The 18,983-nt window shown below is 40.7% G+C and overlaps 1 protein-coding gene across 1 annotated transcript; it reads left to right on the forward strand.

Moving 5' to 3' along the window:
• The first annotated feature begins 1,791 nt into the window (after window positions 1–1,791).
• On the forward strand, window positions 1,792–3,752 carry LOC145039234 (uncharacterized). The gene is made up of 6 exons (XM_078987316.1): window positions 1,792–1,926; window positions 1,981–2,100; window positions 2,195–2,310; window positions 2,453–2,637; window positions 3,103–3,262; window positions 3,386–3,752. The coding sequence occupies exons 1-6, from the start codon at window positions 1,792–1,794 to the stop codon at window positions 3,750–3,752; spliced, it is 1,083 nt and encodes a 360-aa protein (XP_078843442.1).
• Window positions 3,753–18,983: the final 15,231 nt, after the last annotated feature.

An 18,983-nucleotide genomic window follows, 5' to 3' on the forward strand; every position in this document is an offset into this window, starting at 1 on the left:
AGTATGCACTCTATGTTTGTCTATGATCCTTACTTTGTTAAATAAACCAATTGAACATAATTTCAATGATTCTAATTTCACACTCTCAAATCCTTATCGAAAATGTACGCATTCCAAATTCCTATCATTTATCGAAATCTGTTAGATTTTAAACTTATATGCACATATCCTCTTGTAATGACTATGTACAAAGTCACAAAGACTTGTCAAAAGACATTACAGAGTATTCCAATGGAGATCAATTCCATGGGAAACATCCTTCTTGCATTAAGTTTTCTAATCTTACACAGATTGAATAACTTCCACTAATGAAACATTCCATTTTGACTATCACTTCTATACAAGGGTTGCCTCTTTTCAGAATATGTCAATATGGTCCTTCCAAAAATTGACATTATACTTCCAAATATCCTGAGCAACCAATCTTTCGTAAACCTTAGATTGTCCTCAACAATTGCTTAATCAAATTAGTCATATCTGATTCTAGTACTTTTTCCCTCTTAATGCTCTAGGAATTTTGGAAAAATTTAGAACAGATGAATTTTATAGCACATGCAATCGACCCTATATCCGAAGCATATGGGACACGATTCATGATGTTTCACATAAAGACATGATATTAGACCAATTTTTTTCTACAATATTTTTATTTTCCATGTTCTCAAATTTTGAATATGAAGAGGGATGTCGCAATCATAATCAAATTTTGAGAACGCAATATATAGAATTTTCTTAAGTTGAACCAAAACAACATAAAATTCATATATATATATATATATATATATATATATATATATATATATATATATATATATATATATATATATATATGTGGATAGGGAATATACATTACAGCCCCACCTAAGCTTAGGTACTAAACCTCTTAAAAATGTTGTTTTAACATGCTAAATATACCCGGTTTGGTTTCACTTGGTAAATATATCATTATCCATATCATTTCTTTCTTTCATGATCGTTTTATCATCTCCGTTTTCTTTCCTCAACTATCGTTTATTACTTCATCTAAGTGAATATTACTAAACCCTAAACCTAAACCTAAACCCTAAATTTAAACCCTAAACACTAAAGCTAAACCCTAAACCCTAAACAATAAACTCTAAACCCTAAACCCTATTGTGTCGATCTTGAATTTACATCTTGTAGTATTAATCGTGAATCCATTAACCGTAATCTTTATATAGTAAAACAATATATTTTCAAGAGGGTTTAGTACCTAAGCTTAGGTGGGGTTGTAATGTATATTCCCTTTTCCCTATATATATATATATATATATATATATATATATATATATATATATATATATATTCTTGACTAAAGATGATTAAAATCTCAATCAAAGCCTTTTAGAATTGAAATGAAGTACAATTTCCTCTCCCTTAATTATAGCAAAACAAGTTTTTCAACCCCTGCAACCTCACGAATTGAAACTTTTGTTTTCTATAATTAACATTGCTAACTTGCAATACTTATCACAATTATCATTCTCGCACTAACATGATGATTATTAGCATAACACTTATGCTCCCACTAGCTTTGACATATACTCAGAAATCAGTTGGACTTCTAGAAAACAATACTTTATTGACTTTCTTACCAAAGTTTAGATTTATGATATGAAATGCTTTGATAAAACTTTATCAAAATCATGCACCTTATCTTAGATAGCTTACAAGTGTGTCTAAACAATTTTAGAACTATGAAAAGGGATACCGTAATCATAGTCCCGATTGTTTAGTTAAAGTTTTGAAGAAAAGGAAGAATGCCATATCATGGAAAATCACCGATATAAAAGGATTAATCCTTCTTATTGTTCTCACAAAAAGAATCTTGAAGAAGGAGAAAAGCCGGTAGTGCAACATCAAAGGCGATTGAACCCAAATATGCAAGAAGTGGTCAAAAAGGAGGTAGTCAAGCTCTTGGATGCTGGGATCCTTTATTCATTTTCTGATAGTCCATAGGTTAGTCCTGTTCAAGTAGTGCCAAAGAAAGAAGGGAGGACAGTCGTGGTGAATGAGAATAACGAGCTTATACCTACACAAACGGTAACCGGTTGGCGAGTGTGCATCGCTTATCGAAAGGTAAACGATGTTACTTGGAAAGACCACTCCCCTCTACCTTTTATTGATCAAATGATTGCGAGATTATCTATCCATTGCTATTATTGTTTTTTAGATGGATTTTAAGGTTACTTCCAAATCCCAACTGACCCAAATGATCAAGAGAAGACCACGTTCACTTGTACAAGTGGAACATTTGCATATCGATGCATGCCTTTTGGGTTATGCAAGGTGCCTGCCACCTTTCAATGACGCATGACGGCGATATTCCACGATATGGTGGCGAGGTTTACGGAAGTATTCATGGATGATTTTTCTGTTTTTGGTTCTTCCTTTAGTAATTTTCTTCTAACCTTGATTTGATGCTTGCTAGGTGTGAAGAGACCAATTTAGTTTTGAATTGGGAAAAGTGTCACTTCATGGTAAAAGAAGGGATTGTATTAGGCCATAAAGTGTCCAAAACGGGGATTGAGGTGGATCGGGCTAAAATTGATACCATTGCTAAATTACCTCCACCAACCAATGTGAAGGGCGTTAAGAGTTTTTTAGGTCATGCAGGTTTTTACCATCGTTTTATAAAAAACTTTTCTAAAATAACTCGGCCTTTAACTCAACTACTTTGGATAGATGCACCTTTAAATTTTTCGAAAGAATGTCTAAATGCTTTTGGAATATTTAAAGAAAAATTAACTAATACCCCGATCATTATCGCCCCGAATTGGAATTTACCATTTGAAATAATGTGTGATGCAAGTGATTTTGCCTTAGGTGCTGTGCTTGGTCAAAGGGTTGATAAAAAATTTCAACCAATCTATTATGCAATCAAGACCTTAAATCTGGCCCAAGAAAATTATATCACAACTGAAAAATAATTACTGGTCGTGGTCTATGCTTTTGATAAATTTTGTCCTTATCTTATATTATCTAAAACCACTATTTTTACTGACCATTCTACAATTAAATATTTGTTTGCTAAGCAGGATGCAAAACCTAGGTTGATCCGGTGGGTGTTGTTACTTTAAGAAGTTAATATCGAGATCAAGGACAAGAAAGGAATGGAGAATGTAGTGGCCGACCATCTTTCAAGATTAGAGAATCCGGAAATGGATGAATTTGACCACAAGGGTATTGGGGATAGTTTTCCAGAAGAGTATTTAATGGTGATCATGGGAGAAGATCCACGGTATGCAGACATTGCCAACTTTTTGGCTTGAGACTTTCTCCCAAAAGGGATTACTCATCAGCATAAAAAGAAACTCTTTTCAGAATTGAAATATTATTTTTGGGATGAGCCCTATCTTTTTAGGAGTTGTGCAGATGGGATCATTAGAAGGTATGTGTTTGGCAAGGAAATCCGCGACATTATAGAGCATTACCAGAATGGACTTGCAGCAGGACATCACGGGGTTCAATATACTACTAAAAAGGTGTTTGATGCAGGATTTTATTGGCCAACAATTTTCAAGGATGCTGCCACCTATGTGAGAGAGTGTGATGCTTGCCAAATATCAGTGAATATTTCTGCAAGGAATGAAATGCCTCAAAGAAGCATCCAAGTATGTGAATTATTCAATGTTTGGGGTATAGATTTCATGGGGCCATTTCCATCATCTAAGGGGCACAAATACATAATTTTAGCAGTGGACTATGTATCAAAGTGGGCAGAAGCGTAGGCATTACCAACAAATGATGCAAGGGTTGAGGTAAAGTTTTTGAAGAAATTATTTTCTAGGTTTGGAGAACCAAAAGCTTTGATAAGTGATAGGGGAACCCACTTTGCTAATGAACAACTAGAAAATGTATTGCAAAGGTATGGTGTACGCCATACATTTTCAACACCTTATCATCTACAAATGAATGGGAAAACTGTGACATCCCCAAAATCACGGCCAGAAAAGACCGATTTCATTTATGCTTTTTAAAATAATTTCAGAGTAAATCCTTTTGATTTAAAAGTTTTGCAGAATTTGTTCCCAAAACAAAACATGATAAAATAATATTTATCAAAGCATTTCATCAAGAGATGCATTTTCATTGTATGATTAAAACTCGGGGTGTCATGTTCCGATACAGACCATAAAGCATAAACGATAACATTACAAGTCATTCAACAAATATATACATATACAGACTTGTAAAAAAAACAACTCGATGATTCATCCATCTTACGCCCTTGCGTCACTTACTGTAATACAAATAAAACTGAGTGGGTCAGGCTGGTGAGCATATAGGGTTTTCAACCCACAATAAATAAATTATATTTAATTTCACCAACCAATCACTATCCTGATTACCCATTCCCGTTATCCTCACTTTACGTCCCTAAAACAACATCCATCTCAAGGGACCTAATCTAGGATTTTCATCGGGACGGACATTACTACTAAGGGGTTTCCTCAACAATAGATATCCTAAAGGCAACCATGAGGGGGATAGACTAGACCGGTGAACACATCGTTCACAACACCTACAGGTTATGAACCTGCTACCATTCCACGAGACTGTCTAGAAGGAGTCTGTGGTCGTTATCCATACTCCGCTGAATAACTAGGTCAACAACAACAACATCGACGCCTCTCATCTGTTTATTACACACCAACTATCTACCCATGTTCTACCCAACATATTAGTAGATAAAAATATATATTTTTATACATAGTTTAAAACCTGTATAGCATTTTCATCCAATACATATTTCACATAACATATGAGGCATACCCACATAACACGTATTTCATAGAAAACAAATCAGATCTATGAGATTGAAGAGAGTGAATATACATTCACATACATAACAACAAAATTATATACATAACACGTATTTCGTATAAAATACTTCATAATTATGCGTTAGAAGAAAGTAACTACACACTCACTTGATCAGAAGATGATCGGACAGCACTACGGCTTGTAGAAGTAGTAATCCTCAGCAGATCTGGAAGATCTCTACAAAAATCAAACTTCTTGCGGACAGAGCTTCGGCTCGGAAACCGCACTTCTCGAGATCTTCGGGATCTCGGGACTTGCTTCGGGACTCGGGAATATTACCGGGGCTTCGGGGTACTTCTGGAATGCAAATCGATGCAAAACAGGAGAGAGAAGAGAGAAAAATAGCAAAAGAACTCGGCAGCCTCGCATCCTATTTATAGGAGGCTGGAACCTCGGAGTACGCGGGGCGTACTGCCTTACGCGGGGTGTAAGCCTCTGAATTCTTCACTGCATGCGTCATCCGAAGAACTCGAGTGCGAGGCGTGTCATGCTTCGTTGTACGCGGGGCGTACGCTAGTACGCTGGGCGTATTTCAGATCAGATCGGTGACTCCCCTTCGGATAAGGCCGGTTTTAATAATTAAATTTAATTATTAATTATTTAATAAACTTCGAAAATTCATATCTTCTTCATACGAACTCCGTTTTCGACGTTCTTTATATCCACGCGAAGGTGAGACTACGCTCTACAACTTTCATTTCGACTCCATCGGCTAATTTTGAATTTATTTTTATTATTTATTTTTAATAGGCCGGGACAGAAAATTTTGTTATAAATTCATAACTTCTTTGTTTGACGTCCGTTCTCGCCTAACTTTTTATCGATTCGATACTAACAACGAGATCTTTGATTCTCGTTTAGATCACTAAGGCTAAATATCGCTCTAACGTAAATTTCACTTTTTACGTCATTCAGCGTTGCCGGTTCTGTCGCGATACTTCGACAGGTCATAACTTCTTCGTTATAACTCGGATTTCAGCATTCTTTATATATTCGGAAACCTCATTTCAACTACTACAACATTATACAAATATATCAAGTTTATTTTACACTTAAATTTTGATGATCATTTTATTCTTAATTAATCATATCACATAATTAAGCAATTAAGCAAGAAACACATAATATTCAAATAACACATTCTTATTATTTCAAATTGGGTTACAAAGGTTAACCTAGACTATTAAATTGTTAAAAATGGCAAGCCCAAAAACACGGGCGTTACAAAAACTGAGATCACGAATAGAGCACTCAAGAGAATTTTAGAAAGGTCGGTGGGCAGTCATCGGAAAGATTGGGCGGATAAGTTAGATGATGCACTTTGGGCGTTCAAGACTTCATTCAAGGCACCCACTGGAACCACACCTTATAGGTTAGTTTATGGAAAAAATGGCATTTGCCGGTGGAACTTGAGCACAAGGCCTATTGGGCTTTGAAAACATGTAATTTTGAACCAAATGAGTTGTGTGCCAATCGTCTCTTGCAAATGAATGCCTTGGATGAATTGAGAAACAAGTCTTACACTAACTTGTTGATTTATTAGGACAATACAAAAAAATGGCATGATGCAAGATTGAAGGGTAATAAGGAATTTGAAGAAGGGAAAAATTTTCTTTTATATAATTCAAGACTTAAACTTTTTCCGGGCATACTACGCACTCGTTGGATCGGGCCCTTCACAATTAAGCATGTTTTTCCATATGGGGTGATTGAATTGTGGAATAAAGATGGGATAAGTTTCAAGGTCAATGGTCATATGATTAAGAAATATGAAGAAGGCATGCTCAAGGAAGCAGAAATTGAAGAAGGGCTAGATCTTCAAAAGACCGCTAAAACGTAGGGCGGAAAGGAGTCTAGCTAAAGACTCCTAAAAAAGAAGCGCTTGCAGGAGGCAACCCGACATTTGAGTTTGATTTCTTTTTCTTTTTCCTTTTTTTTCCTATTTATTTTTAGTCTTTCATTTTTTTTTGTGTTTCATTGAGATTTTTATTCTTTATCTTCCAAATTTTCTCAAAATATTGCTGGGAGGATTAGCAAAGTTGAGTGTGGGGTGGTGCTTTATCTTCACAAAGAAACCAAATTTTTTCAAACAGAGGAAAAAACTCGTTGAGTTCTAGGTAGCTACTCGACGAGTCCATTTCAAAAATCCCAATATTCCGGTCAAACTCGTGTCAACTCAATGAGTTGGGCTACAACTCGACGAGTTTTGTTTTATTACCGAAGATTTTTTTTTTATTGTTGTAAATTGGGGTTTTTACCATAAATGGTAAACCCACATCTCACAGCCGTCACCCTCCTCGTTCTAGTCGACCAAGAATCCTCCCAAGCAACTTCGTCTTATTTTTGTGCTTTGTCCTTCAAATTGCTTCAAAAAGATAAGATTTTTAATGCATATTTCTGTTAAAGTTTCAATTTTTAGTAGATAGATGGCTCCATTTTGTTTAAATAATATGGTTTTGAGTTTTCACATGAGCATTAGGGTTTAGATTTTGACTAAATTAGATGTTTCTACTAGTTTTATCCATGGATTCTTGCTTATTTTGCTATCTTAGACAAACCCCTGAGTGAAATTTTATGTTAAATGGTTGGATTTATTGAACCTGAGAAGGATTTTTTGCACCTGTTACATGAACTCGACGAGTTGCACATGAACTCGACGAGTTAATGTTGATGTATGATAGTTTTATTTCGTTTAACATTTTCTGTGTTTGTTTGGTTTGCTATGACTTTGGTTTTGCAGAATCATGTCAAGAAGCAGGAACCAAGGTTCTCAAAGAGGTCAAGGGGGCTTTCTCTTGCTTGATTTTATTCAAAATCGCTCAAAAGCAACCTTGGTGGCGTGGAGGAAAAAGTTGGAAAAACTAAAAAAGAAAGATTTCTATTTGCCAAATGAGTTGGATTGGCTAAGTTTGGAACAATGGGGACTAGTTGGAGAAATGAATCCTTATCTTACTATGGTTTTCATTTAAGATGAAGTTAGGGTTACATGTGATGCTTGGAGGCGACTTTTCCAACTACAAGAGTCGGTATATCAAGAATTGTGTTGGGAGTTTTATTCTATTGTTACATTTCGTGGGGGCGATAACTACTTTGACACTAGTGTGCTTAATTTTATGCTTGGGGGCGAGTTTAGAGAGTGTAGTATGATGCATCATTTGAACATACCAAGGATGAATGATGAGCCCAACTTTCCGTATGTGAGGGGTTGGAACGAGAGGTGGAATGTGCGATAAGGTGGAGCTGGAGGAAGTGGGTTAGGAGGAGAAGACAGTGAAGATGGAGACTAATTATCCTTTCTTTTGTTTTTATTTTATTTTGTTTGGTTTGTTTAAACTTTTTTAATTTTGTTTGGCGTGTTTTTCTTTTGATTTGTGTGGTTGATGTTTAAACTTAAGTAATTTAGGATTTTTATTAGTATGTTTTCCTTTTATTACTTGGTGTTTATTTTTGTTCTTTTCAGAATATAGGGTGAAGGATAGAATGAAAGAATAGAGCATGAGCGATATAATGTGACATCGAGTCTAAAATGAGAAGAATGAGAGAGTTGAGTATATTTACAAGTTTGGTGAATAAATAGCTTAAAGAATGTGCTTTTTCTGAAGGAAAATAAGGGGGAATACTGCTATGGTCACTCCCTAGAAATCTAGAAACGAACCTGAAGTTGGAGTCATTTGTGTTCACTCAGTGAAGAAAACTCGTCGAGTTCCTTATATATACTCGACAAGTTCCTGTGAAAAAACCCGATTGTGCCAACTTTAACAACTCAACTCGGCGAGTTAGTTATGAACTCGACGAGTTACTCTTTCTCTTATCTTCAAATTGGTGATTTGACTACATTTGACGAAGGCAATTGGTGATCCTATTAAAGGTCAATTTTCGAGCTTTTCAAATATCATTTTCCTCTATATTTTGGAGCATAACCACACGAGATTTGAAACCCAAGGCGTGGATGAGTTGTTCCCATGTCTAAAGTCAACTGAAGATAAAGATTTTTAATAAAAATATAAACCTCACGACTTCTACCCCGACGGAGTTTGTTCTAATTCTCTATTTATTTTTTTATATATTCCTTATCATGCATAACATACAATAAGGACATTGCATAATTGAAGTGTGGGGGTAGGGGTTGATTAAATTTAGTAAATAAAAATTGCATAATGCAAGGGTTAATTCAGACAAATTTGGTAAAGCAATTAGGTTTCCATGCTATTATTGTGTTTGATGATTCTATGAAGACCCAAATGTTTAGTTGATCCAATATACATTATAGTGCATTTGTGGCCTCCTTTATTCTAGTGAAATAATGGGACAAAACACAAGCTCGCTTAGTTTGAAGATTGCAACATGTTTAGCATCGTTTACCAGAAATGTATCCAGGAAAGCTCAAGTAGTCATTGCACATAAGACTAATGCCTTTAACCAATAAATGATGAAGTTAAATTCCCTTGATTAAGCATATGTTTTTCTAGGTTTTTAGTTTTGAGTGAAAAAAAAAAGAGTGATGAAATGTTTGAAAGAATCTGCAAAGCTATGAAGACAAAGAAGAAATACATTGAAGAAAAGCCGCAAAGTATAAAAGATTCTATCAAAAGTAGTATTTATTTTTATAGTAATTTCTTTTCTAGGTTATTTTATCATATGTATGCTTGGGGATTTAACCAAAAATAACTTGAGGTTAAGAAAGTTTTCTAGGGATGGATTCGGAGGGATGCATAAAATGAGCAATGTTCAAAAGAAGTGGGCGAGTGTTTATGAGGATTGTGAGTATTTAGAATTGCGCTGGGGGGGGGGGGGGGAGGGGGGGTCCTTAAGAAAATCTTTAGACAAAAATGCAAGTGTTGCGGTCTTGGTATAATGGTTGGGTTCGATTAGGAATATCTTATATGATATTGGTATGATAAAATTCAGTTTTGCTTGGGGGCAAGAAAAATTTAAGTGTGGGGTATTTTGATATGGGCATATTTAGTTATAAAATTCATGCATTATGTTAATACTTTATGTTGTTTTTATATCATTTTGTAACGACCCAAAATACGACCTAAAATTTTTTGTTTAATAATTACTAAAAACACCATGTTAATATCATAAAGTAAAACTCGTACGTCAATATCTAAAAGCAATAGCAAAGTACTACGAGAAAACTGTATCAAGACTGTATCAAATCACATCTATGAAAAGCTAAAACAACTCCCAGGACAAACTGAAGCTGTGGTGTGTGCGATGCCATCAAATCGAGCTCTTCCGTTTACTTGCGGAAGTACCTGAAACCAAAACTAAAACTGTAAGCACAAAGCTTAGTGAGCTCCCCAAAACTACCACATACCATACAATAACATATAAACACATACTGGGCCTTGCCCACTGCATCAGACCGAAGTCCGGAAACTGCACCGGACCGAAGTCCGGAACTAACCAGGGCCTTGCCCTCTGCATCGGACCGAAGTCCGGAAACTGCATCGGACCGATGTCCGGAACTGATTGGGACCTTGTCTCCTGCATCGAACCAAAGTCCGGAATTAACTGCATCGGACCGAAATCTGGAAACTGACTGAGAATAACAAAGCATAGCATAAACATATCAAATAGCATGAACACATAAACTGCATATTGCATCGGGCCGTAGCCCGGAACACATAATACATAAACCCTGTCTAAGCCACGGAGGCATCAAACATCCTAACTACTGCATCGGACCGAAGTCCGGAAACTACTGCTAGTTAAAAGGGCCGGCATTGTGGCCTTAGACCCATTCCTACTGGAAGGAAACTCACCTCGTGACGCTGACTACTGAACTCCTGAATGAGAAATCCCTGACGGCTGCTCCGGTTGCTCCCCAGCTATAATGGGAAATAATTACTAAATCAGAATAGGGATTCCTCTATAGTTAAAATGACCATTTTACCCCTACTATGGTGTGGGACACAACATGACCCAAAACCTCAATTCCTTTTAAGTCCATCTATAGCCCCACTATAGGCCCACTAATAGCTCAATTTGCTATATTGGGCCAAGAACCCTTTTATTGGGCCTTACTCAAGCCCAATACTAAATCCTTGGTCCTTAGCAACTGAATTCTGATGGGCCATAAAGGCCCATGGACCCTAAGCCTGAAACCCAGCCCACACTGAGGCCCAACACTCGAAGCCCAAACTGGTAGCGTACGCGGGGCATACACCAAGGTACACTAAGCGTACTGGCTGCTGGCTTGTACGCGGCGCGTACTTCCTTGTACGCCCAACGTACAACCCTGTTAAGCCAACATCTCGTTAAGTGCTTAATAATCCGATCTAGAAGCTACAAATCCAGATCCTAAGCTTATTCAATGACTTAAGCCATAAAGTTGCTTACTTGATGGCTTACAAGTCTCATAAAGGCTCAAACTCCCACAAATAACATTCTACTTCCATAAAACCAACTAGATCTCATGCATGGTTCCATATAAGCCTCAAAGATCGAAACTTTACTGCTATGGGGACACTTGAGCTTCAAGGATAGCAATCCCAAGCTCCAAAAATGAAGTTGTAAGATAAAGGTCCCTCCTTTGGACCTAAAAGGTCCAAACTTCCAAAAACCCCTAGATCTAAACTTACAAGAGGAAAGTTGGAAGCTTTATACCTCTTTTGAATGCCAAATGAAGGAATGATCCCAGATCTATGAGCTCAAGGTGCTCAAGTTCTTCTTTTTCCACTTCTCTTCTTCTCATTCTTCACAAAAATAAGTTCAAAGATCAACACACACAAGCAAGGAGCAAAAGGGGATGAACTAGGGTTTCTCTGGAGTGAATGATAACTGAGGAGGCCAAATGGGAGGCTATAATGGGGTTTAAATACGCCTTAACCCTTAAAATTAGGGTTTTCCACCTGGTCGCGTATGATGGGCGTACCATAAGGTACGCTGTGCGTACGCTTAACCTCCCTGAGTTTCATTTAAGTAGTACGCCCAGCGTACAAGGCGGGTTACACCCCGCATATAGCTTATAGGGCTGCTTACACTTCGGTCCAAAATAAAGGTCCACTCACAATCTTAATTCAATTATGCCCCAAAAACAACTGAAGAATTTAAATAATTTTTATACCTCGGAAACGATCGTTACACATTTTATGGACAAAAGGTACTTAATTAGCTTAATATTTCAATTGCAGCAATAAAAGACATGGAAAGTGTTGTGGATCTTTTAAGGGAACAACTGCTGACTCATCCACCAAACACTTCCTCAACTGGGACACATGGAAAGTGTTGTGGATATGGCTAAGCTCTGCCGGAGGATCCAACCGATAAGCAACCCAACCCACCCGAGCCAAAACCCTAAAAGGACCAATGAACCTGGGGCCCAGCTTGCCCCTCTTCCAAAACCTGATGACACCCTTCCAAGGTGATACCTTTAGGAGGACCATGTCGCCTTCCTGAAACTCCGAGTCTGATCGCCTCCTGTCGGCGTAACTCTTGTGTCGACTATGCGCAGTCTGCAGCCTACTGCGTACCTGCTGGATCAATTCTGTCATCTTGAGCACCACTTCGGTGCTCCCAATGACACTCTGATCGACCTCGCCCCAACAAATCGGGGTCCTACACTTCCTCCCATATAGCATCTCGAAGGGAGGTCGGTCAATACTCGCATGGTAACTATTGTTATACGAAAATTCAGCTAACAGAAGATACGTATCCTAACTGCCACCGAAATCTAGGACACATGCCCGAAGCATGTCCTCTAGGGTCTGAATCGTCCTCTCGCTCTGTCCGTCCGCCTGGGGGTGGAAAGCGGTGCTGAAATGGAGACGAGTACCCATCTCGTCATGAAACCGCTTCCAAAATCTGGAGGTAAAACGAACATCTTGGTCTGACACCACTGAAACAGGCACCCCATGCCATGCCACCACCTCTCGTACATAAATATCGGCTAGCTTCTCAGCTGATATGCTCTCCTGGATCGGTATAAAATGAGCACTCTTCGTCAACCGATCCACTATAACCCAAATCGCATCCACTCCTCGAGCGGTCCTGGGAAGCTTAGTGATGAAATCCATGGTGATATCCTCCCATTTCCACACAGGAATGTCTAACGACTGCATCTTGCCATGAGGTCTCTGTTGCTCCGCCTTAACCTTCCTACAGGTCAGACATCTTTCCACATACCAGGCCACATCCCGTTTTATGTAGGGCCACCAATAATCGGGTCTAAGATTTCTATAGATCTTTGTTGCCCTTGGATGGATGGAGAATCAAGACTTATGAGCCTGTCCATCAGCACTTGCCGTACTACACCCCAGTACGGCACCCATACCCTCCCATGAAGGGTCAACAATCCTCGACTATCATAGTCAAAGGAAGCTACTCGGCCCACGATCCTTTCACACTTCCGCCTCTCCTCCTTGAGGCCCTCGGCCTGCGCCTCTTTAATTTGCTCTAGCAATGGAGTAATCATTGTCATCCTCAAACAAATGTCTCTAATCGGGGCTGCTGCTGCATTGCGGCTCAGGGCGTCGGCCACTACGTTGGCCTTCCCTGGGTGATAAAGGATCTCACAGTCGTAATCCTTCAGCACATCTAACCATCGCCTCTGCCTCATGTTCAGGTTCGGCTGGTCCATGAGGTACCTCAAGCTCTTGTGATCCGTGTAAATGGTGCAACGGACCCCATAGAGGTAATGTCTCCAAATCTTGAGGGAAAACACCACTGCCCCCAACTCTAAATCATGCGTAGGATAGTTAGCCTCGTGAGGCTTCAACTGTCTCGAGGCGTAAGCTATCACACGACCTCGCTGCATCAACACTGCTCCGATACCTGCGATCGAAGCATCACAGTAGACTACAAAATCCTCTACTCCCTCTGGCAGGGTAAGAATCGGTGCCTCGCACAATTTCCGCCTGAGGGTCTCGAATGATGCCTGCTGCTCAGGCCCCCAGCGGAACACCACCGACTTCTTGGTCAGTCGGGTGAGTGGTACTGCTATCTTGAAGAAATCCTGGATGAATCTCCTATAATATCCTGCCAAACCTAGGAAGCTCTGAATCTCGGATGGAGATCTCGGGACCTCCCACTGCATCACGACCTCTATCTTGGCCAGATCTACCAAAATACCCTTCTGGGTGACGAGATGCCCAAGGAATTGCACCTCACACAACCAGAACTTGCACTTGGAGAACTTTGTGAAAAGTCTATCCCTCCTCAAAATCTCTAGCACCTCTGTCAGATGCTCCTCATGCTGCTCCTGAGTCTTGGAATTCACCAAGATATCATCTATGGATACTATTACAGACCGATCCAGCATCGGCCTGCACACGCGGTTCATGAGATCCATGAACGCTGCTGGAGCGTTGGTGAGCCCAAACGGCATCACCGCAAACACATAATGACCATACCGGGTCCTGAAAGCAGTCTTCTGCACATCCTCGCCTCTAACTCTCATCTGATGATACCCGGAGCGTAAATTGATCTTGGAAAACCAAGACGCTCCCTGCAGTTGATCAAACAAATCATCTATCCTCAGAAGTCGGTAACGTTTCCTTACCGTTACCTTATTCAGTTCCCGGTAATCTATACACATATGGTGCGACCCGTCCTTTTTCTTTACAAACAAAATCGGTGCACCCCAGGTTGAACTGCTCGGCTTGATGAAACCCTTGTCTAGCAGCTCTTGTAGCTGCGTAGATAACTTCTGCATCTCTAGGGGAGCCAATCGATACAGTGCTTTGGCTATCGGAGCCGCACCAGGGATCATGTCAATCCTAAACTCGACCTGCCTCTTGGGAGGTATTCCAGGAAATTCCTCTAGAAATACATCCGGGTAGTCTCACACTACCGGAACATCATCAATCGTCATCCTGCGCTTCTCCCGAGCATCTATAACATATGCAACATAACCGACGCAACCCTGCTGGAAATAGCGCCTCACGCTCGCTGCTGAACACAAAACTGGTCCACGTGTGGTCTCTCACCCTAAATCACTAACTCTCCCCCACTGGAGTGCGAACCCTCACCAACTGCAGCTCACAATCTATCACCGCCCCATTGGGGCTCAGCCAATCGATGCCTACTATGAATTTATTCCCTCGGAAGGGAATAGGGACCAATTCCACCGGAAACTGCTCATCAAACAACTGTAGAGAACATCCTCTGTGTACCCTTGCAACCCTAACGGTTCTATCAGCTGCTATCTCAACCTCAAGTGGACAATCTAGCTCTCCAGGAGCTCTGCTGAACCTCTTGCTAAGCGCAAGAGAGACGAATGATCGGGTAACCACCGAATCAAACCATAATGAAGTTGAAATGCCGTTCATTGAGAACGACCCTATACAAAACATATAACCATAAGAAACAATCAATAATTAATGCAGAGATAAGGGAAAAATACATATTCATCACCACGTCAGGAGTCGCTCGTGCCTCCTCTGTCGTCAGCTGAAAAGCCCTACTCTTTGCCACCGACATCTCAGCTCGGCCCTGACGGCCATCTGTAATCCTCAAAGTAGAAGGACTAGGTGCTGACACCTTTCCTGCAGTAGCTAAACTCAGATACTGGGACTTTTTATGTTCCCTTTGATTGCAATAGAAGCAAATTAGATCTGATGCTGCAAAGGCGGCAGTAGTGGCTGTACAATCTCTGCTCATATGCCCAATCCGACCGAACTTGTAGCAGCCAACACTCCCTGCCTTGCACGCCCCATCGTGCAATCTCCCACACATGCCATACCGAGCGTGACTCTGCTGACTCCTAGCTCTGTGATATGAACCCTTGGGCTTTTTGCTCGCATTCCCTGTACCTGGAGCCGCCTCCGGCTTCCTCTTTCTCTCCATCTCAAGGTCAATCTCTCTCTCTCTCTCTCTCTCTCTCTCTCTCTATCGCCCTAGCAATCATGTCATCCAGCGTTTTACAGCTGGACCGGCTCATGAACTGGCGGATATCACTACACAGGATCTCATGATAACGAGCCTTCTTAATTTCCTCATCAGCCGCGTATTGAGGAACAAGAAGAGCCCTCTCCCTGAACTTGGCGGTAATCTCTACCACTGTCTCTGTAGTCTGGGTAAGATCCTGAAACTCGCATGCTAACTGCTGCACCTCAATAACGGGTGCAAACTCGGCTCTGAATCTGGTAGTAAAGTCTGCCCAGGTCATGGCATCCAAGGCTGTGTCATCCCCGATGGAATGACCAATCTCCTCCCACTAATCCCATGCCATGTCCTTTAGAAGACAGGACGCCAATCTGACCTTGTCCCCCTCGGGACATCTGCTAGTGCGGAAGGCGTTGGCCATGTCTGCCAACCATCTGGTGCTCGCTATGGGGTCCCGTGCCCCGTGATAATCCGGAGCCCCGCATGCCCGGAACTCCCTAAAAGTAAGTGTGTGCGACCCCATCATGGCTACCACCTCAGCACGGAAGGTGCTCAACCTCTCGTCCATCATCTCTAAGATACCCTCCTTGATCGAACCAAAGATCACAGGAGTCTGCTCAAGTATGGTGCGAGTAATCTCTGAAGAGAGAAACTCCCTAGTCTGCTCATCCAACTGCCCGGCCTCCAGGCCTGATCCTGATCCCCCTCCGGCACCTGAACTGTCGACTGCTGGTCTAGGGCGTAATACCACCATTCTGAAACACAACATAATAAACGTCAGGAACACTGATAATTCTCGAGGAATCACTACTACCACAAGTTTCCTAGTCTCATCTCATCTTTCATTGATTCGAGTACGGATCCTCTGCTTCCAGTAGCACGGGCCCATACTACGTTCCACATGTATCCGTACTTTCCTCAAGTACTGCCTTGACTCCACCAAGTCACTAATACTGCTAATAATCTCTGCTACTCCCATCCTAGGCTTGCCCTAGGGAGTTCTCTTACTATACCCGATTCAGTCCTCAACTGCTGATGGCCTCCTTGTGATGCCAATTAGCCATCACCTGAATACCATCACATGCAGTGAGGCTCAGATAATCCTTCAAGTAAAAGACTCGTCCCTACAACGGTTAGACTCAGACAAGAGCTGTGCAATAGGGCTAAGTCTAGCACTCTGAGATTATTCAACCCTGTTCACATGTGACGTGACGCATTCACCTAATGGCTAACTCCCATCACTTAGAGTCTCACAAAGCACAAAGCAAGCAACATTCAGACATAGGAGACTACTCAAGCAATTCTATCCTCATAATGGGAAACTGTACTAGCATACAATGCTAAGCTCCTACTATCAAGCATAACCTAAACAGACTATCGTTCTGCTGTATACTCAAAACTAGCATGCAATTCTCATAAAGCTGAAACACATATAGCAGGCACATAAGGCATCCTCCTAGATCCTTAGTCATATTCTAGCATGCTGTTCTACTGGAACTGAAATAGATAATCATAATATAACTTGTATGGTAATTTGGGAGTACTTACTTGAGCTCGGTTGATCGCATACACCACACCCTTTTCCTTTTATAAAAACTCTTCTTCTTTCTAAGTTCTTTTTCAAAAAAATCATTTTCGAAAACATTTTTCTTTTGAAACTCTTTACCGTTTCCTTAGTTTGAGTTCAGACACACCCGGAAGTGTATTTGAATCCCTCAAACCAAGGCTTTGATACCAACTTGTAACAACCCAAAATACGAACCAAATTTTTTTGTTTAATAATTACTAAAAACACCATGTTAATATCATAAAGTAAAACTCTTACGTCAATATCTCAAAACAATAGCAAAGTATTACGAGGAAACTGTATCAAGACTGTATCAAATCACATCTATGAAAAGCTAAAACAACTCCCAGGACAAACTGAAGCTGTGGTGTATGCGATGCCATCAACCCGAGCGCTTCCCTTTACTTGCGGAAGTACCTGAAACCAAAACTAAAACTGTAAGCACAAAGCTTAGTGAGCTCCCCAAAACTACCACATACCATACAATAACATATAAACACATACTGGGCCTTGCCCACTACATCAGACCGAAGTCCAGAAACTGCATCGGACCAAAGTCCGGAACTAACCAGGGCCTTGCCCTCTGCATCGGACCGAAGTCCAGAACTAACTGGGACCTTGTCCCCTGCATCGGACCGAAGTCTGGAACTAACTGCATCGGACCGAAATCCGGAAACTGACTGAGAATAACATAGCATAGCATAAACATATCAACTAGCATGAACACATAAACTGCATACTACATCGGGCTGTAGCCCGGAACACATAATACACAAACCCTGTCTGAGCCACGAAGGCATCAAACATCCTAACTACTGCATCGGACCGAAGTCCGAAAACTACTGCTAGTTAAACGGGCCGGCATTGTAGCCTTAGACCTGTTCCTACTAGAAGGAAACTCACCACGTGACGCTGACTGCTGAACTCCTGAATGAGAAATCCGTGACGGCTGCTATGGCTGCTCCCCATCTATAATGGGAAATGATTACTAAATCAGAATAGGGATTCCTCTATGGGTAAAATGACCATTTTACCTCTACTATGGTGTGGGACACAATATGGCCTAAAACCTCAATTCCTTCTAAGTCTATCTATGGCCCCACTATAGGCCCACTAATGGCCCAATTTGCTATATTGGGCCTAGAACCCTTTTATTGGGCCTTACTCAAGCCCAATACTAAATCCTTGGTCCTTAGCAACTGAATTCTAACGGGCCATAAAGGCCCAAGGACCCTAAGCTTGAAACCTAGCCCACACCGAGGCCCAACACTCGAAGCCCAAACTGGTAGCGTACGCGGGGTGTACACCAAGGTACGCTAAGCGTACTGGCTGTTGGCTTGTACGCGGCACATACTTCCTTGTACACCCAGCGTACAACCCTGTTAAGCCAACATCTCGTTAAGTGCTTAATAATCCGATCTAGAAGCTACAAATCCAGATCCTAAGCTTATTCAATGACTTAAGCCATAAATTTGCTTACTTGATGGCTTACAAGTCTCATAAACGCTCAAACTCCCACAAACAACATTCTACTTCCATAAAACCAACTACATCTCATGCATGGTTCCATGTAAGCCTCAAAGATCGAAACTTTACTGCTATGGGAACACTTGAGATTCAAGGATAGCAATCCCAAGCTCCAAAGACGAAGTTGTAAGATAAAGGTCCTTCCTTTGGACCTAAAAGGTCCAAACTTCCAAAAACCCCTAGATCTAAACATACAAGAGGAAAGTTG

The sequence above is a fragment of the Lactuca saligna genome, chromosome 4 (genome assembly GCF_052625555.1).
Source record: "Lactuca saligna cultivar CGN05327 chromosome 4, ASM5262555v1, whole genome shotgun sequence".
NCBI classification, from domain to species: Eukaryota; Viridiplantae; Streptophyta; class Magnoliopsida; order Asterales; family Asteraceae; genus Lactuca; species Lactuca saligna.